This window comes from Numenius arquata, chromosome 1 (assembly GCF_964106895.1).
Source record: "Numenius arquata chromosome 1, bNumArq3.hap1.1, whole genome shotgun sequence".
Classification (NCBI taxonomy): Eukaryota; Metazoa; Chordata; class Aves; order Charadriiformes; family Scolopacidae; genus Numenius; species Numenius arquata.
This window is the reverse complement of record NC_133576.1, coordinates 60,092,110-60,109,316: the sequence shown is the minus strand read 5'-3', so window position 1 is coordinate 60,109,316 and position 17,207 is coordinate 60,092,110. Positions and strand designations below refer to the sequence as shown.

The 17,207-nt window shown below is 43.6% G+C and overlaps 1 protein-coding gene across 1 annotated transcript in view; it reads left to right on the top strand.

Annotated features, from left to right (window-relative positions):
• The first annotated feature begins 16,418 nt into the window (after window positions 1–16,418).
• Window positions 16,419–17,207, top strand: part of FRMPD4 (FERM and PDZ domain containing 4) — a 424,326-nt gene continuing 423,537 nt past the window's right edge. The window contains exon 1 of the mRNA XM_074147668.1: window positions 16,419–16,516. Coding sequence (XP_074003769.1) covers window positions 16,419–16,516 — 98 coding nt within the window. The remainder of the gene's footprint in view (window positions 16,517–17,207) is intronic.

The following is a 17,207-nucleotide window of genomic DNA, read 5'->3' as shown; positions in this document are numbered from 1 at the left end:
GTGCTGAATACCTTTTTTTTATGAACATCAGTCCCGTGTGAAGGATACCAGCATGGACATCTGAAAACAAACATTCTTAAAATCACAATCTCCTTCCATAATATCACTCTCTGCTTCTGCAGGAACCATGCTCAAAAAAAGTAGAGGAAGTAAGCTGCTATGTAAGTGTAGCTGCAGATGATAGCAGTTGTTCCTTCCTTGGCTGCATTTTGTTATTTTGACCTTGTTTAGTTAAAAATATAAAACGTGAATTGGTTTGACACTATAATGCACTGCTACAGTAGCTCCATCATAGCAGGGCTGAGACCTGCAGAGTGAGCAGAAGTGTAAAGCTTCAATTTAGATAAATGAAGTACTTACGTGCAACAATGCCTACAACAATAATGTTATCTGAGAATGATAGCTAACACTTATAGTACAATTTTTATGAAATATATGAATCATCTGTCTTTTGGGGAACCTGTTGTAACTTCCTTCTCCTGATTCTGTCTTAATATAGCAATTTAATTTCTGTTTCTAACCCATCCTCAGGAGAGGAAAATAGTAGCAAACACCAGCATTTAATAATCACAGCCTTCAGAAGGAAATATATGCACTTCAAAAGTACACAAATAGGCTGGGCGCGTGCAGACTTATGGAGGGAAGAACAGCATGTTCCTCAAAATTTGCAAGCCCCCGTTTGGAGGGATGCTGTGGAGCAGAACTGCTGCGGAGGTTGGCACCTTGTGGTGACTTCATCCGTGTGCCAAGGTTTACCGTGGATTATTCTGGACCAATGACTTCCCCAGCAGTAGATGCTATTGAGATTAGTCACACAGCTTTCATGCTCCATCCTTCTGAAAGATCCTTGGAATGTGTTCTGGCTATCAGGGGAGACAAATTTTTGGATGTGATGCTTGCCTGGTGTATCGCAATCTGGGCAGAATGGCTACCTTTGGATTGCTACAGTTCATCTAGCAATTGATTTTTTATCTGGAGACAGGATTAGGGCTGCCAAGACAGTTTCTTGGCCCAGTTGTCATTTACACTGTGAGTTCTCTCTGGAAAACCATGAAGGCATATCTGGGGATGTCTTCAGTAAGCGTAGGGTGCCACGTGGGTTGACTATATTGTTTGATCAGGTGTTGTGTGTGTGTGTTTCTTTTGTTTATGCCTGCAAATAGACCATATGGTTACTTCCAGATTAAAAACCTTATTGAAAAACTATGAGTACTTGTTTCCCAGGAATGCTACGAAAAAGTGAATATCCCCTGTTACATTTTCTTTTTTAGAAGGATATTTTCTAACGCTTTGTCCAAATTGAACAAGGAAAACTTACCAATTCTTTTAATTTCCTGTTCCCCATACACTAAGGTAATGGTTAGCAAAGCAGAACAAGAGTTGGCATAATCCAGGAATTCTTGGCATTACAAAATCACAACAGGATCGAAATCTCAACAGTCTTTTCCCTTAAGAAAAAAACGCATAATTTTAAAATCAAATGAAGTGTACTGGAACAAAGACCAAACGTGGGCAGAAAAGAATTGGTAGTGCTTACTGCGGTGTAACGTTTTCTGGACTGAACTGATTCAGATTTCAGAAAATTCTGAATCTAATTTAGGCATTTAGGTTGTGAACCGTAAAGCCTGTGGAGTCAGGGTGGTCCTTCTGTTGTCCCAGTGGTCTGCGAATTAGGGACTCGCTGGAGATCTGGATTAGTCTGGCTGCACGTAGAAAACATCCTCTCATGTTCAAATACCATTTCACCTTTCTCAAGTCTCATTCTCCCTCATTCTCCCCTAAAACCTATTGCCTACTTAAGGAGTATAATAACAAGAACTGCAAGTAAGCCTGTGTTTCATGCTGTTTCATTTTTGATGTGTGTAAAAGACAGGGGTGACTAAAAGGTTAGTGATTAAAGTCTTATGTTGAATGTAACTGGGTTTCTCTGATCTCTGGTTGGACTAATCAGAGAAAGCACAGTTCCTTTTTGTTTAGCACCTTTTATTACATGACTTCAGTCGTATTCTCAAAGCACACATTTGGGACAGCCTCTGCCATGCCACTGCTTCTTTAGAGCAGATTTCATTTCACTTTGGCAAGAAGATGTGGTGCGCCTAACATCGGTGCTCAAATCCCGCATGCTGTCAAGAGTGAAAAATAATCCCTTTCCTATGCCTTCTGCCACATACACAGATGTACAAACACATCCTGGGGCAAAATCCTGAGCACGCTGAAATCCAGCAGAGCCATTAATGTGGGGATGGAATAGCATATATATATGTAGTGTGCATCTCCAATCTGAGGTACAGGCTTTGTTGCAAGAAGAAGAGAGACAAAGTAAAAACACAACTGGGAATTTGATGTTTATAGTGATAAAGCATTAACTAGCGACTGCTGAAGTTACTGAGGGCACTGTTCTGCTTATCATTTCAATATATTTCTTGATTTCCTCAAGCTGTTTTTTTGGTTAATGTTCTCATAAATAACCCCTCTTTTTATATGCTCAAAGCTTCCAAGTGAGGCAAGATTCATTAAAGATGTACACGGGTGTTGATCCTCATACTGGTCAGGGCTTGAGATAGGTGGGTTACATTAACCCTAAAGCTGGGTGTTGTTCCAACCATTACCCCATGGCAGAGGGTGATACTTAACCAATTATTATGTCTTCAAAGTGCAGTACATGCGCGCAATGAATCTGCACTGGTTTTGGCTGGGATAGAGTTAACTCTCTTCATAGCAACTTCTATGGTGCTAAGTTTTTCGATTTATGATGTTGATAACATAGGGATGTTTTCGTTATTGCTGAGCAGTGCTTACACAGCCTCAAGACCTTTTCTGCTCCTCACACCACCCTGCCAACGAGTAGGCTGGGGGTATAAAAGAAGTTGTGAGGGGACACAGCTGAGACCGCTGACCCCAACTGACCAAAGGGATATCCCATGTTATATGTCATCATGCTCGGCAATAAAAGCTGGGGAAAGAAAGGGAGAGGCGTTCTGTGTGATGATTGTCTTCCCAAGTAACTGTTACAGATGATGGAGCCCTGCTTTCCTGGAAATGGCTGAACACCTGCCTGCTGATGGGAAGTAACGAATGAATTCCCTGTTTGCTTTTCTTTTGTGTGCGGCTTTTGCTTTACCTATTAAACTGTCTTTATCTCAACCCATGAGTTTTTGCAGATTTACCCTTTTGCTTCTCCTCATCCCACTGGTGAGGGAGTCAGTGAGTGGCTCTGTGGGGCTGAGCTGCTGGCCGGGGTTAAACCACAGCAGAACCAATTTCACAGACTTTCTGCAGCAGTGGATGACATGATTAGCTCAAGGTTGCAAAATGAGTCAGTAATGGGTGCTGCTATCTCCTGGGATCTCAACAATTTAATCTATTGAGCTATCACAGGCAAGATTCTTGGCCTGAGTGGTTGGCAGAACTGTGTTAATAGGAAGATGACAGAAAAGGACATGGTCAACTTAAAGGAAACGTCAGATTCCATCAATTGAATCATTTCACAAAGAAAAAACTGGTAGCCTAACTCCTGCCAACTACTTACTAAAAATAAAGTATTCAACGTTGTTTATTAAAATGCAATCATGAAGTATTGCCTTCTGTTCTATGCCTCCGCACTAATAAGCAAGATATTTAGTAAATCAACTGCTTCCAACAAACAAGAGCCAGCTAATGAGTATGAAACCCCTTTTGTGGCACCGTAAAAGATTATCCAAAACAGCAAATGCATCTAGAGAACAATAGAGCAGAGCTGTTTCTACTAGCGTTTCATTTGCATGGATGCAGTTCACAATTATTTAGAAATTGTTGATGTTTTAGAAACCTATTTGTAGTACGGCATACTGAATATTGTAAGTGTGACATAATTTGCAGTGTGCTTTAGGGAGGAATTAATTCTTCACAGCAAAGCTTCTTTAGAAACATCTTGGTAGACCAAGAGTACAAAGAAAACTGTGAACCACGTGTAATGAGACTGTGAGATCACCACAGTGGTGGCATCTGGTCTACATTTCCATTTGCTCTCTTTGATCATGTAAGTTTTCAAATCTAATGGCCATCTTTATGATTTTCCTTTTTTGCAGTACCTAGCAAAAGCAGGTTCTGGTCCAGAACCACCTATTTGGAGTACAAACCAGAGAACAAGCGAAAGGAGGGGGTGCTCCGGGCTCCATATTTCACGTATCCACCCCAGAACTGCTGTTCCTGGTACCTTTGCTCTAGGGTCAGTTAAACCTCAGACATCTCATCTGCTTCTGTGGGTCATAAGCGCTGGGTGCTTTTGAAGGCTACTGGTAATCAAGCTGGTACTGGGCACCCTCATTCAGTCAAGATGGTGTCAAGAGGCAAGAATGTCTTACCTGTTTGGTCAGTCCGGGAGAGGATGTGGTTTGGAGATAGGTGTGCCACCTAACTGGTTAAAAATAAAATGTTGCTTTCAGATGTGAGTCATATCCACACTTAGGTACTAACTTCAGCACAGCCACAGACACGTACAGGGTCAGACGGCAGGCACATGCTCAGCAGCACCACATACTCTACATCACCTAAGATATCAGTAAGATTGCAGTAAAGCCACCCACTAGCCTGTAGTGGGTTCAGGCAAGCTCAGGGACGAGCGTCAGTGTGGCAAGAAGCAATGTACGGCTGTAAGACCCATGGGCTTTCACAGAGTGGGATGTGACTGGCAGCTCCCCATTACCCTTACCAAACGACCTGCTGCAGGGAAGGGCAAAACCCTTACAGAGGGACCTTCTGACTGATCAGGCTTCACCCGCACAATATTGCTGCAAGGACTGCATATGGCAGAGGACTCAGGCCAAGGGTTCCCTACAAACATAGATTAGGGAGCTGCTTGGGCCAACATCACAGGTTGTGGAGGAGCAAGCTTTCTCTGACCAAGCTGCAGGTTTTCCCAGGGGGTCCTGTCTAACTTGCTACTGAATTGGGTAAATGCAGAAAGAGTTGAAGCTTCAGCATCAGCTTGCACCCAAAGCTTTTATATATATAATATAAATGAGACATCAAGAAAAGACCTCCAGGTGTCAACCTCTTTGTTGTCCTCCATAGATGTTCTTTGAGTTAATTCATTCAGAGTGAATCGTAGCTGCCTTTACCATGCTACTGATGTGCAAATACAGCTGTCTGCCTTTGGCATGGTTGCTTTTGTCGCAACTAAAATTTCAGATATTTTTTTTTCCCTTAATATCACACTGTGGATGTTCACCCTTCAGCTAAAGTTACTGTGTGTGGCAGTATTATTATTATTGTCCATCCTTTCTTGTTTATTACTTTTTATGGGCAATGGTTGTATACAATGGCTGCATCTGAGCTTGTCACTCTGGGCTCCATTGCAGCACATGGAGATGAAGAGTGGAGATCAAGAGGTATGTTAAAGTGTGATTTGTTTTCAGCATGAAATGGTGAGTCAGATAGACGGATCAGATGTAGGGAGCCTTGGGCAACCAACTCAGCTACACAAATTTACAGTGTAAAATCTGAAGTTAGATGAGATGAAAGCCATTCTCCAACTGCAGTGACTACTGTCTACGTCATTATTTTCCACCGTCCCATTGCTGTGTAGGTTTCTGCTGCTTCCATTCTCTTTCTGCCAGTCAGTTGTTTCTCTCTCTTGTACTTTGATTCTATAATTCACAGAGCAGAGAAGCTAATACTCCAATTTTTGCACTATGCCAAACACACTGGGACTCTGGCCTGTAAACGAATCCAATACAAATTACTGTAATAAGCCTTGTTAACAACACATTTCCATCAGGAGGGTACTTAAACACATTTATAAAACTAAGGATGTGCTTATGTTCCACTGAAGACAACGGTACTAAGGTATACACTTAGACTTTAATATGTGGGGTTTTTTTACCCAGTCATGGCTTGTAACTCAATTGTCTGACACAGTTGATCTAAAACTCTGCATCAGCCCCGAGGAAGGGGGAGCTTAGATTGTATGTTGTAATCAGGAAAATTATGGTTTGACTACTATTGATGTTTCCTTGGCACTTCATCACTGGGGTGTGATTGCCCACAATCATTCCTCGCCTTTCTATTGCATCTCATTGCAGTCAAGGATCTCAACATATTTTACAAACGGCACCAGATTCGGTGAGAAGCTGAGTGTCTGGGTAGTTGATTGATTAGCTGTCTTCTTAATAACGTCTACCCTTTTTATAAAATCTTGGCTTTTACATTAAGGCTCAAGTTTGATTTGGCAACAGATTTCAGATTCGTTCTCTTTATGCAGCTGACAGTGACTGTTGCTGTTGTTGAGTGTGGGAAAGAGAGCTATGTTATTTTGAATCTTTATATTTAATGTATAGTGCTCAGGTTTGCAACCCTCTGCGCAGCGTGTGGTTCCCATTTTCACTGGCTTTGACAGAGCTGAGCCAAAAAAGAAAAAGTCCACCTATAAGGGGACACCTTATCGCTCCCTACAACTACGTAAAGGGAGGTTGTAGAGACCTGGGGGTAAGTCTCTTCTCCCAAGTAACAAGTGATAGGACAAGAGGAAATGGCCTCAAGTTGCACCAGGGGAGGTTCAGACTGCATATTAGGAAAAATTTCTTCACTGAAAGGGTTATCAAGCATTGGAACAGGCTGCCCAGGGAAGTGGTGGAGTCCTCATCTCTGGGGGTATTTAAAAGACAGGTAGACATAGTGCTTAGCGACATGGTTTAGTGATGGTTTTTGTCGGTTAGGTTAATGGTTGGACTTGATGATCTGAAAGGTCCCTTCCAACCCAGGTAATTCTATGATTCTGTGATTCTAAGTCTGCAGGTTTACAACACAGGATGAAAAGTAGTAACAGGGCCTTTAGCACAGTGATGGTTTAAATTGGTTTTGTCAGCTGTTATTGTTTCTAAATGACTTCCATTTTTAAGCAACTGTAGGTAGGGCTTATTGATTGCACTGTTTCTACGATGCAATGAGATCTTACAGTCCAATTAAACAGTGTTCCTCAGCAGTGTGTCTCTGAATTTTTATGCAAACCCTTACGCTCACAATATGAGAACAAGCTGCGTTATTGGGTTTTTCTCAATCTGTCAAAACATTCAGCAATCCTATCCAGGCTGGTGCTGCGGTGTTGTTTGCTCACAGAAACAAAGCATCGTGTGCGCAGAGGGAACAGAAGGGCAAACAGTCCATACCAGAGGTCGCAGCCTTCTGCCCTGAGGTGATAGGAGGTGGAACGGGAGAGCTGGCATGTTTGGTCAGGTCTACTTTTTAAATTTAATTATTTCTATAATTTATCCAGAGTAAAACATGTTTTATATGCTTTTAATATTCCTTGCTGTGTTACAGGAAAGACAGGTGAATAGAGGAGGAAAGAAACACTCTGGAAAACTCTGGGAAACTGTGGGTTAAACTGTTGTATCCCCTATCTATTGATTGTTAGCACTGTCAGAAGCAATGTGTTTTGAGGTTCCTTCAAGACTTTGGTACTAATTTGTCTGCCATTCACACATGCAGATGTTAGAAAAAGAGAAAAAGCTGCTTAATAATGTTCCTTACATAAAGGTTTTAAAAAAATTTGTTGTCATAAGGGAAGGTTAAAAATCAATGTCAATAAAAGAACAACAATCATAAAACTATTCTTTGAAAAAAAATCTTATTAATTTCTCTTTTATTTTAGACTAAAAGGAAAGCAGAGCTTTTGATAGATTAATTAGAAGCTGAAATGTGTTTATTACCTCCTTTTTAAAATCTTCTCATTTTCTGTTGATCAGACTAACTTGATCTGCTCATCTCATCTTTGAGCTCATTTCATCATGAACTGATGAAGTGCTTGAAAGAACCCGCGATGCCTGACAAAACCATCTTTCTAAAACTTTGTTAGGACTCCAACTCCAGATACTTCTCTTTGGCTTGGAGGAGGGGAAGGCTTAGAGGAGAAAGGAGGGCTGCTTTCCACCTGCCAAATTCTGCCCACCTTCCTGCAGCCTGACTCACCCATCCATGGAGAAGAGGAAAAGATTACTCCAAATGAACAAAGGTAGCCAAATCCGTCCTCTGTAAGGATACTTCTATGAAAACAATAATTTTGTTGTTCAGGTATTAATTTCCTCTTTCCACACTTGAATTCAGCTTTGTATATATGACAGAATTATTGTCTCAGGAGCAACATACAGTATTGTGTGAAAAGTGAGTGCCTGGTAAACACTGGAACAATCCCCTAGTCCTGAGGAAAATGTCACATTTATGACATGGGTACAAAGAGGTACATAAAATTCAGCATGTTAATGGGCATAGCAGTGTAATCTCACCCGTTGCTGTCTTGTTACCATCCAGGAAGCTCAGAGGGCTCTCTCTGTTTTGCAGAGGCATAAAAGAAGCCAATCTAATGAGATAATGACTTGGCAAGAGACCACCGGTTTACAAAGTGTGCATGATCAGGTTTTTTAGCAATCCGTCAGAACTAAATCGAGTTGGGCACTTCTAGGAGTTGTGAGCTGAGCCCTGGCTGGGAGAGCCCAGCTCTCTCCTCAGGGTACGGTGGGGCTGGGGGATGGCAGCAAGGCGGGCACTGATCTGGAGGGAGGGCAGGCATGCTGTCCTGCTGCAGGTACTGTGTTTATCGTTTCCATTTATTCTGCTTCCACCAACTTGACAGGGGAATCAGAGGCACATCAGGGTGTCTGTGTGGTTATTCCCTCTCTCTTCTGGGCTTGGGAAAGATGGCATTTCTCTGAGAAAATCCTCCTTTCCACCAGAACAGAAATGTTCCAGATTCAGGGAGTGCCCACTGGGAGGGTAGATCTTCCTCGAGGGGAAGGGAAAAACAACATTCCAAGGTGCTGCTCTTTCCCCCAGCCTGTAACCCATGAGAGGGGCAGCCCACACAGGATGCACGAGAGAGCCACAGTGGCCCTAGTGCTGGCTGTCCCCAGAGCTGCTGATACCTGCGGGCCACCATTTGCACTGTCAGCTCTGCTCACCAACACACGTGTGTGCTGGCAGCACCCAGGCTGAGTTCACACGTGACACAGGCAAGTTATGCCTGACTTGCTGTTTTTCTTTTAATGACTTTTGTTGGGTTTTAATGACAAAAGTCAACTGCATTTTCTCTTTTCTTCTCCCCAGCTAACAAGCCTCAAAATATGGGAAGGATTACAAAACAGTAATGAGACCTGATATAATTTTACCCATATAGTTCAATGAAAGAAGTAAAAGCTCAGCTTCACTACAGTTGCATGTAAAATTTATGGGGAGCTGAAGTGCAACTATGCTAACAATAAAAGCAACAATACTAATGATTTAGTCCTTGATTCCTGGCTTTTCTGAATTAGGATTCTCTTACCAGAGATTATGAGGAACATAGAAAGTGTTTCAAGCAAGAAAACTGGTTTCATTTGACATTAGAAGTTAAGTGATACAAATGTTAAAAATATGAAGTATGTTTCTGATAAAAAGGTAAAATCCAATTCTGTCTATAGGATGCTGGCTTGCTCTTTGCTATTGTGTGATTTTGGACAACTTCTGTCTCTCCATGTCTCACTTCTCTTTGCATCTTCTGTCTAGATTGCAGTCTTTTGTGGTTATTGACTGCCTCTTACAGCTGAACAGTGCCCAGCTCAGGGGAATCTCAATTCCAGCATTGTGATTCAAACACAAACAGAAAGAAAACTCAGTAAGCAGTGACCAATTTACTCCTATCTGATAACGACTGGCTTAAAAGGGCAAGAACTGTGAGCCTGTAGGAGATGCAAAGGAGTCCTCTGAATTGGCATTAGGATTTGCTATTGCACTGGTGACACTTCTTTTTGGGTAAAAACACCTCCCGGTAGCCAGTAGGGACCTAAGCTAAAGGTGACATCCAGAGGAGCCTGTCAGTACCTGTAGGAGGCACCACGTGTCCAAGAATTCCTACCTACAGGCCCAGCACCCTGCTGCTCTCATCCCCCCCTCATGGCCTGCATTCTACTTGCAAATTACAGGTGGCACCTTTGCTGGTGGTGCCTCAGAGAACACCACAGACTGCTGCTGGGCATCAGCACGTGCCACCTCAGAAATACTTTTCTTTCCCATCTAATGTAAAAAGAACAAAAAGCATTGTATCTCCCATCTATTAAAAAGCCAGACACAATAAAACTTTTTCTTAAAGTTCCTTATGTCAATTAAAATGTATTTTTGAAGACTACCTGTGAATGAAACGCTCATTAAGTTTGTGGTGACCTTCTAGATCCTGAACATCCTCTGAAAAGCCTTGCAGTGCATGCAAATATTTTCTTTAGAAATATTTCTCATTTGATTTATGTTCTGGAAAGGAGAAGTGCAAAACCAATTTGACTAATTACAAAGATATTTCCTTCTCTTCTTTATCTGTAAGAAAAGATAAGGTTTCTTTCTATGTTTTTGTTCTACCTTGTTACACAGTATGAAAATTAACAAAGCTGTTCTGATATACCTGATACATGACACCTTTTGTTTCTCTTCTTCGTTCACAAACTTTGTTTCTCTATAGAAGATAATGGAAACATAGATGAGAAAGAAGATAATTGATATTGTAGCTGACATAATTTCTCCTTTGCTCTTCTGAAGACCGCATGCACAGGCACAAATGCTATTTTTCTTAAAATTAAAAGGAAATCTCCATGCCATATAGATTTACTTATTACTTGTTTCTATCTCCTTTCCTTGATGCTTGAATGTTTTCTAGTATTAAATGTAAAATATTTATCTCCTTGTATGACTATTCTCACCCACCGCTCTCTCGTCCCTCCCCCCCAGACTCCCCACCCTATTTAAGAGTGTCTTTGAGTTTGGAAAGCACACGATAGTCGACACAGCCAGTGTATTTCGACTGGTATTGCCAGTGATTAATGGGTGATCTCGGGTCAATATCCCATTGGATTTCTTCTGTTGACATTGGTCCACCACTTGTGCCTTAGCTTTGCTGAAAATGAAACCTCACTTTGGTTTTTCTGTGTTTTTATTGAATATAATAGCAGGGAAAAGGGATGCATGGCAGATGTGTCCGAGCACCCAGTGAATTGTCTATTCACAGGTATCAGTCTGAAGGTTAGGGTCTGTAAAGGGAGCCCAAATCTGACTGACTACAACTGCATGGTGAGAAATGTGTTAACACCATCTGCTCCCCGCCACCCCGGCTGGGAAGGGGTAGGATAGAGCTACAAAATGTATAGGAATATCATTTTCCCCAGGCTGCATAGGTGGGTTTGCAATCAGCAGAGGCTTCCCAGAAGGAGTGTGGTTGAGCTACAGAGAAGCTGCTATTAGGTATTCTTCAGGGCTTTTTACTGTCACAAGCTCTAGGAAGGGGAGAGGGCACCAGAGCATGGGCAGGTGGAACTTTTTAAAATGCCTTTGGGTAGGATGTTTTTCTTTCTCAATGGGAAAAGGAAGACTGAGTTGGATTTTTCCGATGTATTCTTGTAAAGGCTCTCAACAACGGGCAGGCTGGCTTGTTTTTCTTTTCCCCTTTCCATCCTTTCTTTAACTATCCTTTCTTACTTTAACCGTCAACTGGGTTTAAGATAATGAGGTTTGCATACACAGCCACTTTGATAAGTGGCTGTGCAGCATGTGAATCATCAGCACACACAACCTGCCTGTGTGACTCCGTTGTACACCATGCTGCTGCTTACAAAGCCAGCTGCGAAAGATATTTCTAAAGAAAGAGAGCTGATCAGCAAAGATGCAGGTCTATAAAGCTCACGGGGATACAGACCAATCCATTGCCACAAAAGCTTGCATATCTTTGTAACTCTGTTTATATGAGCAATCCCATGAGTTTCCATGGAATCGCTCTTGGAAGTCAAATTAAGAATATGAATGCATCTCCCTGAGCTGTGTTTAACTTTCCTTAACTGTCATGACCGAATTATGAAAATTACTGTAACACAGTCATATACCTAAGCAAGGGGGTACTTTCAGATGTCTAAGATGAAATAAGGTAAATTTTCTTCCTTTCACTTCTGAGTATCTTCCCCTAAAGCATCTGAACGAGATCACCTGCATTTCTGGGCAGTGACAAGAGGAACAAAGCCAGCTCTAATGCTGTTTGAGTAAGGGGGGGGGGGGAGGGGACGACACACACAACGACAGGGAACAGGGGGGACTGTGGCCCTGCCTAAAGTGGACAGAACCATCCCAGGATGGGATCTGTACAGTTAAGGTATTTCCTGTAAGTCTCAGTGTAAACTGGCTTTCTGGGACAGAGGCATTATTATACTTCTGGACTGACACATACTTTTGAAAAGTAAGTCTCAAAGGAGAGAGAACATTTTGGTGTTTGCTTCTCCACTGTTGCAGTCTTACCTGCGGGAAGCTGCTCAAAGCCACAGAGCCCCTAGGAGTGAGTGGTGACTGTCCCAGCAACACTCAAGGAGGCTTGAGTGTCTTCTTGGGTTTCCTAACTTTGTAATACATGCAGACAAGAGCAGATATCTTATCCAGACTCCGCGATCCACCGGTCATCTGCTAAAGACTCCAAATACTAATGCAGAGTGCATTTTATGCAATAAAGTACTCCTAAATCTCCACTGACTGCTGTTTTGGATACATGGAAAATGAAGCAGCAGTAACAAGTCCGGAAGAGTATCTTAACTGGGAATGGGGAGCCTGCTCACTCAGGGCTCAGAGAAGCCATCTGGTCTCCCACTGACCACCTATGAATTATTCTGTGCCCTAGTGGGACAAAGGACATTTGCATCAGTGCCAGCCATGCCAGGATTTTCAGGCTAGAAACTAAGCATGAAGTGAAATGCATCCAGAGCCTTCATTAAGTGAAACAAACAGTGGCTTTGAGCAACCTTGGTCTAGCGGAAGATGTCCCGGTCTGTGTCAGGGGGGTTGGGACTCGATGATCTTTAAGGTCCCTTCCAACATAAACCATTCTGTGGTTCTATGATTCAGTGACTTGATATTTTCAGTAATAACTGCAAAGGACCTTGCAGGCTGTACGATCTGCTCCAGAGAGGGTTTTCTCTCATCCCTGGCAGGATTACCAATACAACCTCTGCTGCAGCAGTGAGTGGAACGAACAGATCTTGGAGGGCGGGTGTGCAGCTCTGTGGCATGTTAGGTGTCTCAAAAATAGCCTCAAATGTTTTATTCTCTTTATGCTCCTGTTTGATACTATTTATGTTAAGACAAATCTGGATGTATAATATTGCCATAAATAATTGAAGAGCCACAGTCCCTTAAAGTGTTTTCTGTAATGCACTCAAAACCATTTAGAATTTCACTACAAGAATTGTTGAAACGTCTGCAATCTCCTTATTTTAGATGTGGGAGGAAGAGAGAACACCAAGCACAGTCCAGCTAGAGACGCAAACAGAAATGCCATCAGACTAAAATTATTGTCCAAGATCTTCTGCATTGCCAGAAGTACCTTAGGAGCCTTCCTGAAGTACCTTAGGAGCCTTCCTAAAGTACCGTGGGAAAGAGGGACTGGACAGAAGAGATAACTTTATATCATGAGTTCAAATCTGTGTTTTGGGGCTTGGAATAAGAACTACTTCCAAGGAAACTTGTAGCAGTCCAGGGGCCGCTGTGTCACACAGCACTCTATCATCCCTGAGCCTTTGTAACATCTCTGGTGCAGGGCAGCAGTGCCCCATTCCAGACCCTACTCACTCTCTTCACTGCTCTTCACGCTGCGGTTGGAGCTCGGAGCCTTGGCAGTGTGTCATGGACTCAGTACAAAATGGTGGTCAAAGCAAAATAGAAGGTCCCATTTCCAGGCTTACAGCTTTTATATGCACCAAGAGGCAGCCAAGAGGAGGTTGACAGGCAGAAGTGGGCAATGACCAGCTGGGCTAGCCCTGTAATTTCTGCCATAGTCCACGTGGAGCAGGCAGCCCTTTGCATCTGGGTATTTACCCCTGGAGGCACTGCAGTGAGCTGGTTTCCCCTGAGAAAGGGAAACAGGCTACAGGCTTGGGGAAGAGTGGCTGGAAAGCTGCCCAGCAGAAAAGGACCTGGGGGTGTTGGTGGACAGCCAGCTTAACATGAGCCAGCAGTGTGCCCAGGTGGCCAAGAAGGCCAACGGCATCCTGGCCTGTATCAGGAATAGCGTGGCCAGCAGGAGTAGGGAAGTGATCGTGCCTCTGTACTCGGCCCTGGTGAGGCCTCACCTTGAGTGCTGTGTTCAGTTCTGGGCCCCTCACCACAGGAAGGACATTAAGCTGCTGGAGCGTGTCCAGAGGAGAGCCACCAAGCTGGCGAGGGGTCTAGAGAACAAGTCATATGAGGAGAGGCTGAGGGAACTGGGCATGTTTAGTTTGGAGAAGAGGAGGCTGAGGGGGGACCTCATTGCCCTCTACAACTACCTGAAAGGAGGTTGTAGAGAGGTGGGTGTTGGCCTCTTCTCCCAAGTAAATAATGGCAGGACCAGAGGAAATGGTCTAGAGTTGCGGCAGGGGAGATTTAGATTAGATATTAGGAAGAATTACTTTACTGAGAGAGTGGTCAGGCACTGGAACAGCCTGCCCAGGGAGGTGGTGGAGTCGCCATCCCTGGAGGTATTTAAGGAATGTGTAGACATAGCACTTCAGGGCATGCTCTAGTGCCCGAGATTGTTGGTTTGTGTCTGTTTGTGGTGGGTTTTTTTGTTTTTGTTTTTGTTTTTTTTTTGTGGTTGGACTCGATGATCTCAAAGGTCCCTTCCAACCATGAAGATTCTGTGAGAAGGCTGACAGCGATTTCCAGCACAGCTTGCTTACAAAGCATGTGATAGATCTGATCACCTTGCAGAAGCAGCAAGCAGAGTGCTGATGAACTCCCACCCTCAGGCTCTGGTTCTCCAGACCCCCCAGGGCTGTGGCCAAGAGATGGATGCTTTTCCTCCCCTGGGATCTCTGCCTCCTTCCTATCTGCAGTTCCCCACTCGCTCTGCCTTTTCTACCTGGGATGCTGTGTAGCCCTCTACCTCACTAGGCATAGCGTGCGTGGATTACTTTTGATGGTCCAGCCACAAGCTCTTGTTGCAGCATCACAGATTAGTCTAGCAGCATTTTGTCTGCATGATGGGGCTACTGTACCAGAATCCTGCACATTTTCCCCTTTTGCACCAGAGCACAACTGAGAGCTTGGAGTCCCTCAAGCCGTGGAGTGGCCTTCAGGACCAGGGGGTACTGGGCCCACTTAAGATTTTTAAAAGAGCTTCCTCTGACAAAGAGTCCTTTTTTTGTGCAAAATGCTTCCTGCATTTTCTACCAAGTTTGAACTTGTTTTCTCAAAGAAAATCTCTAGCCTCTTTAAATTCAGTTTGTGCTAGAGGAGAGGTGTGAAATATATTAAGCAGATGAAAGAAGACAAACCAATGTGGGGATAGACTGTTCAGGGGACTTAAATTCTAACTATAAATTATTTAAAACACTGAATTTGAATTTACAATATCCCTTTAAATCATTGTGTATTCCATAATTGGAGGTAAGACTTCCAGAGACATTCAGCCTGCTTTCCCGAGCCCTGCTCAGCATCTCTCTTTCCTTTTCTTCCTGGCTAAGTACCTGACAGCTTTCTCTTCCTCTCTGATCATGCTACATTTAAAGTTCCCTTTAGGTGGACTTTAAACACTTGGAATGTGAGTTCACAATATTCTCCTGTAAGCAAAGACCCTCTCCTTGTTTCTACAAGCATTATATGGTTAGCCCCTTCCAGACTGAGATACACAAGGAAAGGTTATGCGCTTTATTCACTGTGCTGTGTGAGACTCCCCTGTGAGCATCCTGGCCTGATTCAATACTGAGTGGAAGGCTGCTGCTGTTTTCCTCATTTTTCACATGAGAGGGGAATGTGGCTACACGCAGAGCCGCGCTCATGGTGTCATCTTCCTTCCTTATCCCTGTAGTAAATTAGCCCAGTTCATGAAAAGAGGCTATTTTTCCTTATCGAGTATGAGTGGTAGGCTTGGGATCCAAGGCTCCGCTTACTGCCTTGGAGAGGTTTTTAGTCTACTGCTGAAAGTGCTAAATCCTACACTTCTGCTAACTGGTTGGAGGAAACACCATCCCCCAACCGTGTGGGTTTTAAAACTGTTTTAATATATTTTTAAGTGCTTTAACACTCTCCTTTATATGTGATGGGCAATCTCTAAGCCTGGATGTTGGACAAAATATCAATAAACCCCGCTGCTTCTGTTGAAAAGAAAACCTCATGCGGCTTCCCGTGCAGCCATTGCATTTGTAAATCACTCAGGGCACATGACCTCTTAACCGTATCTTGTTTCCAACTCGCGAAATGATGGAAGGTGATTGGGCTCCACGCACTCACCACTCACCACCGCTCTCCCCCCTTCTCTTCTCTATGCGATTTTCCTTCCCCCGAGTTGCTCTGACAGAGTAAGCCCCGCTGGCACCAGCCTTTTCCAGCTGAGGGGCAGCAGGCGCAGAGCGGCTTCATGCGCTCCTTGCTCCTGCAAAGGGCAGGGTCGGTGATTTATCCCCATCTCCATCATGGAGAGGGACTTCGGCAGCGGGAAAAAGCCAACCCTTCGCATTCCCTGGGACATCAACGGAGTCATGGATGAAGAGGAAGAGGAGCAGTTTTGCCCGTGAGTAATAATGCTTCATTTGGTAGCCGCTTTCTGTGTCGGCAGCAGATTCACGGCATTGAGAACTGCCCCCATGTTACATGGGGACAGACTGAGGTCCGTGTGTCCCTCAGCGTGCCAGGACGTGCATGCAGCAGCTGACCTCCAGCCCCCTCAGAGGGTAAATAGGGCAGAGGACAGCCACGGTGTGGGCACACCTTGTGCACGTGCAGTGTTGCAGGGGGCTATAAAGTTTTCAGGAGCAACTGAAAGAGGGAGAAAAATCAAGCTGTTCTGAAAGAGCAGACAGAGAAGACAACTCCAGGCTAACTCGTATGCTAGTACACGTTTAATTTTTTAAATGGCTGTAGGAAAGTCCATTTTCTTTCTTCTCTTAAAAGGTCAAAAGTCCCCTCCAGTATAAGAGAGTAGGGAGGATTTGTTTCTACCTGGATGCTATGTCTTTTGATGTTGAAGGCCAGAATACGCAGCTGAAAAAAACTGCAGCAAGGAGAATGGGTTTGGAGGGGTGAGAGAAGGGTTGGCACAAAGAAAAAGATGTTTACAGCATTTTAGGCTAATGTAGTGACAAAGTCAAATTTTGCTTCAGTTTAAATCTGAAGTAAATGAGTAGGCCTGGCTGAATTTCAATACTAATTGGGAGTGTCTCTTTTGATCATCGTATGCACACCAGATTCCAGGAAAATCTTTA